General features: G+C 42.1%; 1 protein-coding gene across 1 annotated transcript in view; it reads left to right on the top strand.

The window, feature by feature from the left end:
- Nucleotides 1-15,807, top strand: part of Polr2H (DNA-directed RNA polymerases I, II, and III subunit Rpb8) — a 200,272-nt gene extending 184,465 nt beyond the window's left edge. The window contains exon 4 of the mRNA XM_080276958.1: nt 12,774-15,807. Coding sequence (XP_080133084.1) covers nt 12,774-12,891 — 118 coding nt within the window. The 3' untranslated portion in view covers nt 12,892-15,807. The remainder of the gene's footprint in view (nt 1-12,773) is intronic.
- The last annotated feature ends 1,401 nt before the right edge of the window (nt 15,808-17,208 follow it).

Genomic DNA, 17,208 nt, shown 5'->3' with positions numbered 1-17,208 from the left:
CCACCATCCACATCTACCACAACTACCACCCACAACCACAGTTACAACTATTACTACCAGGGTCTTAGTGTGTATGTATGTGTGTGAGTGTGTGTGTGTGTGTGTGTGTGTGTGTGTGTGTGTGTGTGTACCAGAAATTACTGTCTGAGGTTCGTGTCTGTTCTTGTACGGTATCCTCCTCCCTCCCCTCCCCTCCCCCTCTTCTCTCCTCTCCCCTCCCTTTCCTCATGACTGTCTCTCTCCCCCCCTCCCTCTCCTGTTCCCCTCCTTTCTTCTCCCCCCTTCTCCCCTTCCTCATGACTTTCTCCCCTTCCCTCTCCCCTCCCCCTACCCCTCCTCCTTCCTCCTCTCTCTCTCTCTCTCTCTCTCTCTCTCTCTCTCTCTCTCTCTCTCCCCTTGCCCTTCCTTTTCTCTCCCCTCTTTCTCCTCCCTCATGGCTCTTTCTACCTCTCCTTTCCTCCAGTCTCTGCATTTTCTCTCCCCTCTCCTCCTCTCCCCTCCATTTCCCTCCCCCTTCCCTCCTTTCCCCTCTCCTCCCCTTGGCCTAATTTTCCCTCTTTATTATTTTTCTCCCTCCCCCCACCTCTCTCTCTCTTTCTCTCTCTCTCTCTCAGCTGTTTCAAGCCCCCTAAGTGCGTTGCTATGACCCACTGTCCAGGTCAGAGAGAGAGAGAGATTGCCAGGTGGTTGACTCATGACCGCAAGTTTGGCTAATTTGACGTATACGTGTGTGTGTGTGTGTGTGTGTGTGTGTGTGTGTAAAATTGTCTTTGCATTATTCTTAACTCCTACACGTTCCGTTTTCTCTCTCTCTCTCTCTCTCTCTCTCTCTCTCTCTCTCTCTCTCTCTCTCTCTCTCTCTCTCTCTCTCTCTCTCTCTGTCTCAGCACGTCACACAATCATTAATTTTTCCACACACACACACACACACACACACACACACACACACACACACACACACACACACACACACACACACCATTCCCCAATCACCTTCCATTACGTGTGGCGCCGTCCTTCCCTCCATTCACCTCCCGTCTCTCCTTCCTTCCCTCCTTTCCTCCTTTCCTCCCCAAACCTGTCAGGTGAGATGACACCTGAGACTACCTGGAGGAAAGAGGGAGGAAGGGAGAGAGGGAGGGAAGAAGGTAGTCTTTCTCCATTCCTCCCCCACCCCTGTCGTGAGAACTTACCTCCCCCCTCCCCTTCCCTCCCCTCATCCTGATCCCCCACCCACCCCGCCTTCCCAACATTCTTAGGTGGGGTATCATTGACGGTGTGGGCGTAGGTGTGGGTGTGGGTGAAGGTGTGGGTGTGGATTTAGGGGTGTTTGTGTGGGTGTGGCTGTGGGTGTAGGTGTGTGAGTGAGTGTGGGTGTAGGTGCGTGTGTGTGGATATGGGTGTAGAAATGAGTGTGAGGGAGTGAGGAATTGAATGTAAAGGTAGGGTATGTGTGAAACTGAATAAATAGATGTGTAGGTGAATGAAAGTTGCTGTAAGAGTGAGTAATACATAAGAACCATACAGTAATATCTTTAGTCATGGAATAGAGTTGTGACAGCCTTCAGATAGGGACAGACAGACAGACGGACAAGGAGGCAGAGGGATGGAGTGGCAGTGTTCAGATAGAGAGACTGATAGGGAGTGACAGCCTTGAGACAGACAGGAGTGCCTTCAGACAGCGACACAGACAGACAGCTCCCACGGTGGTCATTTTATAACCAAACTCCTCGACTCGTACCCACCCCTCCTTCCCCCTCCCACCGCCCCTCCCCTAGCCCTCTTCCCTTCCCCTTCCCTTCAATAGTCTACCCTTCACTCCCCTACCCTTCGCTACCCATCACCTCTATTCCCTTCCCTTCCCTTCTCTTCTTTCGCCTTCTCTCCCTTTCTCCTCCTTACTCATTCCATGCTCTCTCTTTATCTGCCCTTCCCTCAGTTTTTCTCCTCTTCCCCTTTCCCCTTCCCATCCCTCCTATCCCTCCCCTCCTCTTCCCTATACCTTTCCTCCCACTTTCACGTTTCCCTTCTCCCATTCTCCCTTCCCCTCTCTTCCCCCTTCCCTCCCTTTCTCTTTCTGCTCCTCACCCCTTCGCCCCACCCACCACCCCCACATTACATATAACCCTCCCAACCTGTCCTATGCTCCTTCACTACCTTTCAAGCCCTCACCCACGCCACACCTGCCCTGCCTTGCCCTGCCCTGCCCCGCCCCGCCCCTCTCTAGTACCCAGCAGTGACAGGGACAGCGACAGGAGTTTAGATGGAAGACATTTACCAAGATACTGAAATGGTGTTTTTCTACGTGAAGAAATCATGCTTTAAAATCTTGGCCAGAGGACGTCACCTACATATAATTCTTGGTATAATTGGACGATTGTTATTCCAGTTTACGGTATACTTTTGGAGCTGTTGAGGTTAACCACGAGTATACCCTTAAGTTAACCCCTTCAGGACCAGGTTTCCCTCCAAAACTGAGTGAAATCGTTTGGAGACAGCAAGGAAAAGTCGGGAAAAAACAGACGTTACGTAATGCCAGGAGCGCCGTTCTTTTACCGATTCATTCCCACCTCCTCCAGACGATTATACTCAGATTTTGGGCAGGACTCGTAATGAAGGGGTTAATGAAGGCTGGATCTAACCCCTGCAGTCCGGATATAGCAGATAAAAATAAGTCGATTAATTCAAGGCGTTACGGTATGTTTTTGTGTGAAGCCGGTGGAGTGCGGGCTTTGAGTTGCCTTTCCCCTCCCGTCCACCATCCGTCCTTCGGGGGATAGGGAGGGAGTTGAGGGACGTTTTTGCATATAACCGGGCAGTGGAGCTTACCGGTTATATCAGTGCCACCGTGTGAAGGCCCCCCCAGCCCCTCAATCTCATCACAGTAACCAGTTAACACAATTTCAGTATCTTGGACAGGAGTGATGAAGACAGGAGTTTAGACAGGCGAAGAGACAGTATTTTCTTTAACAGTGACGGCCCAGGAAAGGTGACTGTGGTGGTGAAGTGTGGTGTGGTGATTGTGGTGGTGGTGGTGGTGAGTTGTGGTAGGGATGGTATTGAAAATGTGTGAAAATTGTGGTAGTGATATGGTGATTTTGGTACAAGTGGTGATTGTGGTAGTGAAGTGTGTGATGGTGTTTGTGGTAGTGAAGTGTGGTGGTGATTGTGGTAGTGAAGTGTGGTGGTGATTGTGGTAGTGAGTTGTGGTAGGAACGGTGTTGAAATATGTGTTAGTGGAGATGATAGTTGTGATACAAGTTATGTGGTGATTGTGGTAGTTGTGGTGAAAATTGTGGTAGTGAGAGGAATGATAGTGGTAGTGGTGATGGATGTAATGTTTGTGTCTGCTTTTAGCTCAGAGGTGTACATGAAGGTAGAGTCATTGTGTGTGTGTGTGTGTGTGTGTGTGTGTGTGTGTGTACTGGTATGTGATTCACCTACATTCCTTTCATGCTCACACACACACACACACACACACACACACACACACACACACACACACACACACACACGCCAAGATATGCAACAGCGAATGATTCTGACTCATTCACCTCTATTTGTGTGTGTGTGTGTGTGTGTGTGTGTGTGTGTGTGTGTGTGTGTGTGTGTGTGTGTGTGTGTGTTCAAGGGATCATTGTGTATGTGTATATTCAGTTGTGTGCGTCCAGTTTATGAGTTTACTTTGTTAAGTGTGTGTGTGTGTGTGTGTGTGTGTGTGTGTGTGTTCCTCGTCACATATACATCTTCCTAGAGCTTTAAATAAGACTCCAGTCTCTCTCTCTCTCTCTCTCTCTCTCTCTCTCTCTCTCTCTCTCAATTCATCCCTCCATCCCTCAGTCTCCCTACCTGTTCATATATCTATCTATGTCTACAACCAAGTCTATACTCCTTCCACCTTAACTTGGCCCAGATTTTCGTCCATTTGCAGCTTATTACACGTAGCTCAGTGGCAGAGAGAGAGAGAGAGAATACTACGGCTCTACATCCTTTCCATAGCACTTCTTCGTGACTAGTATCATATCTATGGGTACATCTCAAGGGTGAAGATAGAGATGGAAATTGTTTTGGTCAAGTTAGAGTGAAAGGAGTATAACCAAGTTCAAGGAGGGAAGTGAAGGAGGGAAGCGAGGGAGGGAGGTGAAGGAGGGAAGTGAAGGAAGGGGGGGAGGGAGGGAAATGAAGGAGGGAAATGAGGGATGGAAGTGAAGGATGGGAGGGAGGGAAGTGGGGGAAGGGAAATGAACGAGTGAGGGAGGGAAGTGAAGGGAGGAAGTGAGGTAGGGAAGTGAAGGAGGTAAGCGAGGTAGGGAAGTGAAGGGAGGGAGGGAAGTGAAGGAAGGGAAGTGAAGGAGTGAGGTAGGTGGTAGGGAAGTGAAGAACGTGTGTATACCCAGGCAGTGGACACACCCAGTTATATCAGTGCCACCACGTGAAGGACTCTCTACACTAATACTTTGTTCAGGTTCACCCTAGAGCTTTAGTAACGTGTAGAGCTCACTGCCAGCCCCATATCGGCCCACTTAAGCTTCACAACTGACTCTAAGCTCACTCATTCAAAACTCTATAACATGGCGTAGAGCTTTGACTGGATGCTTAAGTCCCCAAAGCTCTAAATGGACGAAGAGCTCTAGATTAAGTTATTTACCCCCTCAAAGCTCTGTAAAAAGACGTAGAGCTTTGAATGGAAGCTTAACCTGTCAGAGCTCTAAAAGACGTAGAGCTCTGCGTGGAACCTTAACCCCCCAAAGCTCTAAACAGACGAAGAGCTCTAGACTAAGGCATGGCACACACTTTGTAATTCTGCTTAGAGCTTGACTGATAGAGCTTTTGGGCGTCCATTACTGTATCATAGAGCTCATTCCCTCAAAGCTCACCTCACCTACAGTCACCTTCCCTCCTTTATTGTTATTATTATTATTATTATTATTATTATTATTTTTATTTTATTATTAGGGTGGATGGAGAGGGGTGCCTTCACGTGGACTTCCCCCCCCTCTCTCTCTCTCTCTCTCTCTCTCTGTCCATCCACCCACCCACCTCTATCAATCCATCTCTATCTCTATGTATTCTGTCTACCTACCTACCCACCAGTCTATCTATCTATCTATCTATCTATCTACACTACATTTCAACCTCCAAATTAACCCTTTCAGCCCGACGATTTTTTTCTCATGCTATCTCACACACGATTTTATTTGCTTAGATAGATAGATAAATAGGTTGGTAGGTAGATAGGTAGATAGGTTGATAGATAGATAGATAGATAAAGCCTCTATTGGTGGCGAAAAAAAGTATATTGAAATGACGTCATCGAAGTGAAGAGATTTATTTTTTTGAGTTTCATTTTTATTTTTTTTTTTATGAGAAAATTTTGTCTTGCGATTTTTTTGGATTTCTGGTTTTCGTTTTTTTTTTTTTTTTTTTTTTCTTTAGGGGATTTGGTTGAGTTTAGAATTTATTGTAATGGAGAGAGAGAGAGTGTGTGTGTGTGTGTGTGTGTGTGTGTGTGTGTGTGTGTGTGTGTGTGTGTGTGTGTGTGTGTGTGTGTGTGTGTGTGTGTGTGTGTGTAGGCGCTATTTTAGTAACTACCATACCATCTCTACTACTGCTACTACTACTACTACTTCTACTACTACTACTGGCATTGCTTCACTATCAAAGCAGTGATTACTACTGGTACTACCACAACTACTGTTACCACTGCTTCTTATTTTAACAACTACTACTACAATTACCGCTCATCAACCACTACTATTTCCACAACTAGTTCATCTACTACAGACCACAACTACTACCACAAATACCATCATTTACCACCACTATTCACGACTACCACCCTTCATATCTACTACTACTATCACCACCACCACCACCACCACCATCCTCATCATTATCATCATAATCATCATCCGACCATCCACCTCCCCCTCCTCCTCCTCCTCATCATCATCATCATCATCATCATCATCATCATCATCATCATCAACCACCACCACCAACAACAAACACAAACAGACAAACATGTGAACAAACACATCACACTTCTCTCAAGGCTGAAAAATATGAAACAGGTATAACTTGTGAAGTGGCCGTGACGAGGTGGCGAGGTGGATGGATGGATGAATAGATGGATGGGTGGCTGGATGGATTGATGGATGGGTGGATGGTTGGATAGGTGGATGAATGGATGGATAGGTGGATGAAATAGTGGATGAATGGATGGGTGGGTGGGTGGATGGATGGATGGATGGACTAATGGGTGGGTGGATGAAATAGTGGATAGATGGGTGGGTGGATGGATGGATGGATAGGTAGTGATTCGATGCATGGGTGGATAGAGGGAGGGTGTAATGTGGGTAGAATTATGTAATTGACCTGAGAGAGAGGGGGGGGGCCGAATATAGGTGGGTGTATTGTAGATGGGTGTATGAATGACCTAGGAACCCCAAATGAGTGATATGGGTAGTGCAAGAATGAAAGATGTTACCCACTGAAAGAGTGTAGGTGGGAGTAGGTGGGTGCAGGTAGATTTAGATGGTTTAAGCAGGTGTAGGTAGATGTAAGTAGATTTGGGTGGGTGTAAGTAGGTGTAATTGGGTGTAGGTAGGTGTAATTGGGTGTAGGTAGGTGTAATTGGTTGTAGGTAGGTGTAAATGGGTGTAGGTAGCTGTAAGCAGGTGTAGGTGGGGCAGGGGTAGGGCTAAAATCAACCCCTCCAGCAGAGATAGAAATCCCCCTTGTAAATCTCCGTAAATCGTTGTAAATCACCCCAGCACGGCTGCGTATCAGAGGTGCATTTACATGTGTTTACCCCCAGAGATCTGTAAATGCATTGTCTGGTATGTCAGCTTTGTTTGGAACTTTCTACTGCTACTTCTACTGCTGCTACTGCTACTACTACTTGGTCTCTGCCCTTCTACAACAGTGCAGTGTCTGTCAACAGCCGTCTACCTTCTATCTACCACCATCTACCTGGTCTCTGCTCTTCTGCAATCATCTCTTCATCTTCCATAGTCTGCGTGTCACCTACTCTCTTCTTCGGCTGTTCTTTGGTGTGGTACAACTTCGGGCAAGTCTACATTTCGTCTCAGTCTTCTACCACCATCTTCTGTCCGTCTACCACCATCCGTTATCCATCTGCTATCATCTACTGTCATCTACCACAGTCTGCCGTCCATCTACTGTCCGGCTTTGCATCAACGATTTTGTCAACTCGACGTAGCATCCTGGATTGACTGTTATCTCTTTACGACCTTCTGTTTGTCCAGTTACCATCGAATTACCATCATCGACTGTTGGAATGAAGTTAATCTACCTCGTCAGGGCTGTTACTCTACTTCTGTGGGTCATTTAGAGGTCTTCTACTGTCAGTTCCTTCTGTCCATCATTTGTTACCCGTCCATCCCTTCGCCTTTGTTTACATCTGGGCGCCATCGTGAATTCCGTACGGTCCCACGAGAATATCTTCCAAAATCGGTCATATTATAAATATTTGGACATTATTAAGGTTTACAGGACAATATACCATGTTCTTGGACATTGTGGGTCAACCAGTAACTCAAGAAACTTCGAATATTTGAAAAAATTTGAGTTGAACGTTTGAAAAGCCTTGCCAAGTCAAATGAGTGTCCATTTCCCATAGTTTGAAATGCGAGAATGGTTTATTTTTGTATTTTTCTGTACATGTTATGTCCTTTGTAATTATATGTTACGTACTTATGTCCTTTATAATGTTTATGTCTCTGTGTTGGTATTTTCTGTGTATGTGTTGTATATAATTCTGTACCGTTTTCTGTACCTCCGTGTGTGTTATATTTTAATGTTGACTTAGTTTATTATTGTGTATGTATAATTCTCTCTCTCTCTCTCTCTCTCTCTCTCTCTCTCTCTCTCTCTCTCTCTGTAAATAGATAGATTCGGATATCGCTTTTATCTTTTCCACAATATGTTCTTCCCGCTTTGTTTATTGTAGTTTTAGAAATAAAATCAGAACATATTGGAAGCTACGACATCGCTGGTATTACATTATTATTGTTATTATTATTATTATTATTATTATTATTACTGTTGTTGTTATTATTAAGTGGTTGGTTGGAATCTTTTATTTTAATTAGTACCTAGATTTCCATTACCTTGCTTTTCAGGTAACGTTAAATCATATATTTATTGTTTTTTATTATTATTATTATTATTATTATTATTAAGTAGATTATTGGTGTCATTACCTCATCTTTATTTCCATTACCTTGCTTTTCAGGTTAAGATCATATTTATTCTCAATATCATCATCATCATCATCATCATCATCATCATCATTATCCCCTGTGTTCTAATGTGCTTACAAGTTATTCTTAATCCTGCAAAGTTAAGTATATATATGATTTTTATTATTATCAGCATTATTAATAAAAATAAATGAGTTATATACGATGATAATGGCATGTATAATTATTAAAGATTCCAGTGAGTCCTTTGTTTCTCTTCCTTTATCACTTATCAAGAGAATAACTAAATATATGATGAAAAATGATCGTAAAATGTAACCAGGATTTGTACACGTAATTTCTGTACTAAATATAAAGGAATAAAAGGTACATGATATGCGTAGGAGGGCTTGAGAGAGAGAGAGAGAGAGAGAGAGAGAGAGAGTTAAAAGAAACGGGAGAAAGAAAAGAAACATAGACAGTTTAAAGACAATGTTGAAAGAAAGATGGTCAAGAGAATAAGAAAATGAAGGAAAAAAAATGAAGAAGGAAGGAGGGAAGAAAGAAAGAATGAAATAAGGAATGGAGGAAGGAGTAAGAGGATTTTAAAAGTGAAAATTGAAGGATAGCAAAATACTGATCATGTTATTATACAGAATTATTACAGAATATTAGATGCATATTGCAAAGCATGTACCCACCTAAAAATTTATCTATCTATCTGTCTATTTTATCCTGTATTAGTGTCCAAGTGGTGGCAGTGGAAGGCGTGTGAAAAGGGTTAGATAATTTGGTGATAGAGGAAGAAAACAGATGAAGGACTATGAAGAAGGAGGGATGGGAAGGTGAGGATTTGGAGGGGTAAGGATGTGATATTTATGCCCAGGTGGTGGCAGTGGAAGTCGTGTGGCGCCATCTGTTGCACGTTGGAGGGCATCTGGTCTTAAGGGAATGGATTAGTGTGCTGTCTAGAATCTGATTAATAGATATAGATAAATAGCTTGACAGTTTGATAGATAAATAGCCTGATAGATACGAAAATAGATGATGGGAATGAAGAAAAAGATTGATTGCTTGTCTGATAGATATTATAGTTTGATAGATACAGAGATGAAGATAAATGGGAGTAAATAGATAGCGTCACTGATAGATATAATTCGGTAGATAATAGGCCGATAGATACAAAGGTAGATGGGATTGAAGAAATACAGATAGATAGCTTGACTGCTGGATATAGTTTGATAGATAACCTGATAGATGCAAAGATAGTTAAATAGATGGAAGTAAATAAATAAATAGCTTGATTGATAGGTGTTATAGTTAGATAGATAGCACGATAGATACAAAAATTAATCGATAGATGCAGGAGAACGTGTATAATACCCCCAAAACCAATAGATGTTATAGGTAGATAGCTCGATAGATGCAAAAATTAATCGATAGATGCAAGAGTACGTGTATAATACCTCCAAAACCTAGATCATGACGGAATTAACACAGGAGATCCAGTGAGAGAGAGAGAAAGAGAGAGCAGTTCACATAAATTACTCGAAAAAAGACAAATAGTTGATAGGGAAGAAAGAATTAAATTGAATAAATGGAGCTTCAAGAAAGGGTATGTGAAAAATGGCCTGTGTTGACCGTAGAGTTTTTCCGGTTGGTTTCTTCGCCTCTCCTTCCATTGGCGGATCTAAACCTTATTCTTCCTTATTTGATGTTATTTTATTCAGCTTACTAGAGGCTTTTGGTACTGGAGGGGTCAGGTATAGCCTTTATTAACGCCCTCACTACCTGAATAAAGTCGCCAGGTGAGAGCAATAAGACAAAATTACTTCCCCAATTTGAAAAAAAAAAAAAAATAAAGCTCGGTATCTCCAGCCCCTCCGGTTTGACAAATATGTAAAAATGAAGAAACTCGTCCAGTATCGGCAAGAATGAAATAAGAATGACATCTTCTGCCTAAAAAGGGTTGATTCTGATTGACACGTGTGGAGCCATCAGTAGTCCTTTTACATAGCCTCGATAACGTGTCTGAAAACTTACTGAGATCTCGCTAAATTATGTCAGCAGAGTTTAGATTAATCTCGCTTTAAATGTTCAGAAACGGGATATGTAGGTGAATTACTGACTTTACCCACTGAAGTACCGGTACTGTACACACACACACACACACACACACACACACACACACACACACACACACACACACACACACACACACACACACACACACACACACACACACACACACACACACACACACACACACACACACACACACACACACACACACACACACACACACACACACACACACACACACACACACACACACACACACACACACACACACACACACACACACACACACACACACACACACACACACACACACACACACACACACACACACACACACACACACACACACACACACACACACACACACACACACACACACACACACACACACACACACACACACACACACACACACACACACACACACACACACACACACACACACACACACACACACACACACACACACACACACACACACACACACACACACACACACACACACACACACACACACACACACACACACACACACACACACACACACACACACACACACACACACACGAAAGGGTATGATACTTAGTAGGACTGCTGGGCCTGAGGAAGCTGCCTGTCAAAGCTGTGCCCACAGTCTGTCTGTCCGTCTGTTGCCAGACGCCTTAATCCCATATGGGGTAACCACAAACGAATCGCCTCCATGTCGCCCTGTTCCCAGCCATTCACTGCCCTCCCCCCAGCGCACATACCCCTCTCTCACATACCTCTCCACTCCATCCTTCCATCTCATCCTTGGCCTCCCCCTCCCTCTTTCCCCCTCCACCTCACTCGCATACACTCTCCTCGTTAACCTCTCGCTCTACATCCCCACCAAATGGCCAAAATGAGTTTCTCCTAACGCTTTCTATCCCATCCACATCTACACCACAGCTCTCCTTCACTTCCTCATTTGTCAGACTCTCTCTCCATGTGACGCCACATGCTCCTTTCAGATCATTTCCATTGCTCTCACTCTTAACTTGTGTCCTTCCAACAAGTTCCAAGCTTCACTTCCTCACGTTAGAGTTGTTATTACAATACTGTCACGCAGCAACGTTCTTACTTCCATGCTCACTTCCCTATTTCTTATCACTGCTTTCAGAGGACCAGCAACCTTCCTTCCCTGTTGTACCCTTTTAAACACTTCACCCTCCACACTTCCCTCCTTACTCATTACAATACCCAAGTACTTAAACGCATTCACCTTTTCCATTACTTCATCATCCAGCATCAGTGAATATTCTGTGTGTCATTTATTTTATTTTCCCTGGGATAGAGGAGAGAGAACACCAAAAAGGACTTGGAACCCCCCACCCTCCTTTTTTGTGTTCCTGTGTGGCATAAAAATATATACAGTACACACCAGTATTTTGAAGTTCTCTTGTATTATAGTGTATCATGTTTTTACAGGTGTATTAATGAATGTATCGCAAATTCCTATTTCGGTAACTCCCTTGTATGTTTGTGTAGTTAATGAAGTTAGTGCACAGTGGTTTATAACTTTGCAGGCTGCTCCAGACATGATGATAACAGGCTCTTGTGTGTGTGTGTGTGTGTGTGTGTGTGTGTGTGTGTGTGTGTGTGTGTGTGTGTGTCCAGGTGTGCATATTCCCAGGCACTGATAAGCAGGTGTGTGTACAGGTGTGGATAAGGAGTTGTAGGTGTGGCAGTGTGGTTAGCTGGTTGTGTGTCTGGATCACAACCACTATCTGCACTGCTACCCCTCCACACTCCACTGCAGCACCACTCCACACTCTCCACTGCATCACTGCTCCATACACTCCAGTACTACAATACTCCATGGGATACAGAACATGCTTCGGTCTTAGCATGTTTCGTATATAACAGTACCTTATGCTCCAGTTCAACAGCTTTAATAATTCCACATGCTTTGGTATCTATCCACTTTTGCTGGGTTGGTAGGCAAAATGTGCACTTAGGGTAACATTTAGTGGAGGTAACTATGGTAACCTTCATGATTCAGCGTTATATGTCTGGATAATGTGTGAATTACCCAGAATAACCCACCACAGGCTCTAAGGATTAAAGTAGAGACAAGCATCATGGGTAATTGTTTCATATCATCGTCCTCTTTACTTTTCTTTTTTACTTTTGCAGACTTATCTGTTTTAGTCTGTGTTTCATTTATTCCATGTCTGCAGCATTAGGATGATAGTGATGATGATGATGACAGTCCGTGATTGTTACATTAACTTTTTATTGTTGGTCAACTGTTTCAACTTTTAATGTTGTTGTTATTATTATTATTATTATTATTATTATTATTTCACTCATCTTAAATGTCAGGACCAACTTGCCTAGCCCCGGGTTCCTATACTCCTCATGGGGCAACACAAGATTGGATGATGGATGGATGGATTATTATTATTACAGGTATTATTATCATTATCACTGGTCCACTAACATATCGTCCCTTGCCTGCAGGTCAGCCTATGTGTCATATGGTGGACTGTTGATGCGGCTCCAGGGCGATGCAAACAACCTGCACGGCTTTGAGGTGGACAAGCACATCTACCTCCTCATGAAGAAACTCGCATACTGACTCAGGGATCGCGGCAGGGCATAGCTTAGGTGTGGTGGGAGATTTTGGTTTTTATTTTTATTTTTTTCAGTTTAAGTAGGGAGAAGAAAAGTAGAAAATTCAGTGAGAAAATCATGTGTTTTTATTTTTCTTCATTTGAGATTGTTAGAGAAGTAGATGAAGTAATTTGGGGAGAGAGTCATTTCATTTTCTTCCACCTCTTTCCTGTACTTAATTTTTTGTATCATCAGTAGAGGTAGTGAGAAGAGACTGTTCATTGAGGACATTTATTGCAGTATTATTATCTTTTGCATTCATTAGTGGTGAAACGAGACGTGTTGCACAGTGAGAGAATTTGTATTGCATGTGTTTTGTACTTAGTTCTTTATCCATCCTCTTTTGTAGTGAATAATAATGGTAGACTGTGGTACTGTATTGTGTTTTCAAATTCATATGTATGAGAAGAAAAGCATATTATCATTGATTGAGGAAGAACAGGGGAGTAGTATGTCCGTCTCAGGTTTTTATTGTGTAGCTGAATGTGTCTTTTAAAAAATGAGGAGCAGATTATTCATTATACAGAACAGGCTAAAAAATAAATAAATAAAAAAATGAAATAACAGACAACCCCATATTACTGCATTTGACTTAAAAAAAATGGAGTGCATGTAGTTTGACCATATGTTAATTGCTTCAGTTAAAAAATCAAATATGGTAAGAGCTTTGAGAAAGTGATTTATGTATTTTAATTTAATTTTTTCTTTACAGTAGTTGAATTTAATCATGTAGAAAAGAAAATCAAAGTTTTCATTGGTTGAGGATTCTTTTAAAATCGTAGGTGTGCCTGTATCTGTAATGAGAGAAATACTAAGTTTTATGTGGCAAAGGACAGTGAAGGAATCATGTTGCATGTACTGCACAGGGTGGTCCATATATAACACTACTTTTTTCCTCTGCCAGGAGATTTTTTTGTCTTTTTAGGATGGCTCAGTCTGCTGGTATGAATGTGGGTGGGGCTGAGGGAGTGAGCAATGAGTAAATGATGCAGTTACACTTTTAGAGCATTGTCTGAACCATCCCTGGAACACACAAGAAATTGCTTGTGGGTTAGATGAGGAGCAGTATGTTATGGGCTGCCCTGTATTTCTTCATTACCTATGGGACTCACTGTAATTTCTAGGATGTCATTATATACCAAGAGGTCCAAGGGTTTATCCTTCTCACTCCCATGATGATATTTGTGTGTTATTTGCTGCCACCTGACAAATTTTACTCAACTGAGGAGAGAGGTCTATTTGCAAGGTTGCTAGCGAAGACTAGAACTAACCTCCAACACAAAAATTCTCCCTTCAGCTAAATACAGTCATGTGGAGGAAACAAGAATAAAATAAAACATTGTTGGATTGTTGTTGCTATGGCTTCACTCCAGTGACATTTTCTTTTTATCCTGTTCTTTATGCCTTCTATTTAGTTTGGGAGAACCATTTTAAACTGGAGTTAGATATAGCCATCAGTAGCTCTGCTGCTGCTTGGGGACTCTTCCTAGGTCAAACACAGTGTCCTTAAATATCACTCCACTAGAAACACACATGGAAGTATGTTAGTGTTGTGGTAACAGCTCAGTCGGCTAGTGTGGGCATGGTTGTGGCAGTGGGAGTGGGAAATGAGTAAATGATGCAGGGTAGATACAGATACCACTGATTAAGCTGTCCTCATTACATGCAAGAAATGACCCAGTGGAGTATTATATATTGGCCACCCTGCATAACCACCTAACAGTGGTGAGAACAAAATACAAAATAAATCACCATACTGTAGAGGTTATTGAGTACCTTTTTATATGGAATGACAGAACAGTAATCATGAATATTGCAGTGATGATGATGATGGTGGTGGTGTTAATGATGATGATTTTTTGTGTGTATGTGTGAATGTCAGAATAATACCGTAGTGATCATCTACTCTAGAATACCTTCCATGAGATACTGTTAATGTGTTCTGTGACTGGAGATTGTATGCTCATCAGTTTTAAAGGCTTCGGAGCACCTCGTCCTTACCAAATTATTGTTAACCACATCATTGGAAGCTGTATTTAACTCCTCAAGTTTGAAAAATATCCCCCAAAGTGTATGATGTTTATTCTTGCCTCCTTCAGACTGTTATATTCAATTTTGGAAAGGCCTGTCATACTGAAGAGGTTAATGAAAGTTGTATTCAACTCTCCTGTTTGAAAAGTGATTCTAGATGTGAATAAAAGTGTCTGAAGTGCACAAACAAAAAATATAAATAAATAAATAAACATACACACAAACATACATAAATAAGTAAAGGCATTATTGGACTGAAAGGGTTAATGTTCTCGTATTTTATTTATGCAATCTGTATCAACTTAAAGACACTAATAACAGACACAATAATATTAAATTAAAATACTCAAAAGCAATCGCCAAGGAAGAGGTGCTACAATGCTACGTAAGCTCGTGAGAATACTGTACTTCCTTGGTACTGTTTATTAAATAGTTTGTGTCCGATCCTAAATGTTACTTGTGTACTTTTGTTTGAGTCATTTGTTAGTAATGTAATATTTGTCCATTGTTTAGGAGCAAGTGCCTTTTTTCACTTAACAAACACTGAAACATTACCAGCCTACTTTTGAATAATTGTTAGTAATACGTCTCCGTTGTTGAGGAATAAGTGTACTTTTGAATAAATCAAGCCTCTCTTGCTTCAGTATAATGATTTCATTAGCTTCAGGAATGTTACAAGATTAGAAATGTAATTTTGAATGCTCTTCAGTGATTGTCATTTGCTTTTGAACCTCGATTTTGTAAATTTCATGTACATTATGAAATTAGGAAAAAAGTAATTATGAGTACTCTTAAGTAAAAAAGACATTTGTACAAGATTTCTTAATAAAAACCAACAGTAGTAAGTAGAAGTATCCTTTTTTGTATTATTGTTATTGTGGTCCCAAGCTTATCTAGACTTGAACCTGGTGGACTGCAGGCTGATTCTGCACTCTTCCTGCAGTCCACCAGCCTCTTTTTGGGTGGCAGGGGGGAAGCTGAGGAACATTAGTATAACTGATTGCACAGGTAGTGGAACCACCCAGTTATATTGTTGCCACTGTGTGAAACTTGTGGTAGGTTGTGGCGACCGTCGTCCACTCATTCAATGTAGTGCGGCCAACTTCTTATCAGTAAAATTTTGCCACTTTGTGAAACTTGTGGTAGGTGTTGGCGACCATCATCCACGCGCTTGATGTAGTGCTGCCTGCTTCTTCCGTAGGTGATGCTACACTGAGTGACAAGCCTAATGGTTTCCTGTAGCTCAGGAAACCATTTATGACGTTGGGTGGTAACCATATAACCAAATAAAGGGGTGATGTGGAGCCTACTTTAGTGCCCCTGTTCGCTGGATGGATAGACACAAATGCACTGTTCATCCAGGAACCAGACCTTCACGCTCTTTCCTGTGCCTCTGTGGTGAGTCACTGTCCACTGCAAGGGAACATACATTCACTGCATGGGACACTCTTGCAGGGACGACTGCATGCCTGCCGTTGATGAGTCTGCTTGACCAAACAGAGTGGGTTTGATCTACTGTTGCGACTATTAGTACAGTATGTGAAGCACCATTCAATTTTGTGGTGTTGCAGTGTGGCTTAAATTCTTCGACAAAGGTTAGTAATTCACCAGTTATTTTTTTTTTTACATTTCAGTTCAGACAGTCCAGATAAACCTGAATACCAAATGTAAAACGGCTTATAATTTTTCCATGCATATGAGAGAGAGAGACAGAGAGAGAGAGAGGACACTTTTAATATTAGAGACGTACTGTACTTTGTGACAGAATAATATAGTGACAAGAGCTGGTGCAGTATTAGGAACTGATGTCTGGTATAATGGCAAGCCAAAAGCAGATGGATAATGAGCCCAGGTGACAGGATTATTTATCTCGTATATAGCTAGACACCTTTTTCCCAGAGATGTGGCAACAAGCAAATCACCTCCCTGTTGCCCTGACCTTTGTCATCAGGCTACTCCTCCTCAAACTCTCACTGTTATCATTGATATCATTGTACATAAAACAAAAACCTATGAGTACTAGCTTTAAAAAGGCCCTCCTTTGAAGGGGAGCAGAATGAAAGAAAACCAGAAAAAGATTATTTTAGAAATGACTGGACACATTGCATTAAAAGACTGTTCTGGGTGAAAAGAAAGACAGACAGGGAGACTATTCCAATGGTGACCAGTTTTGTACATGAAAGTACCAATTTACTCTTGCAATAGAGGGCTTATGGAAGGTCAGTGTAAAATCACACTGAAATTTGAGTAT

This window comes from Coenobita brevimanus, chromosome 67 (assembly GCF_032717465.1).
Source record: "Coenobita brevimanus isolate Jiangsu-jjx chromosome 67, ASM3271746v2, whole genome shotgun sequence".
Taxonomy (NCBI): Eukaryota; Metazoa; Arthropoda; class Malacostraca; order Decapoda; family Coenobitidae; genus Coenobita; species Coenobita brevimanus.
Note: the sequence above shows the minus strand (reverse complement) of the source record. Positions and strands in the feature narration are given on the sequence as shown.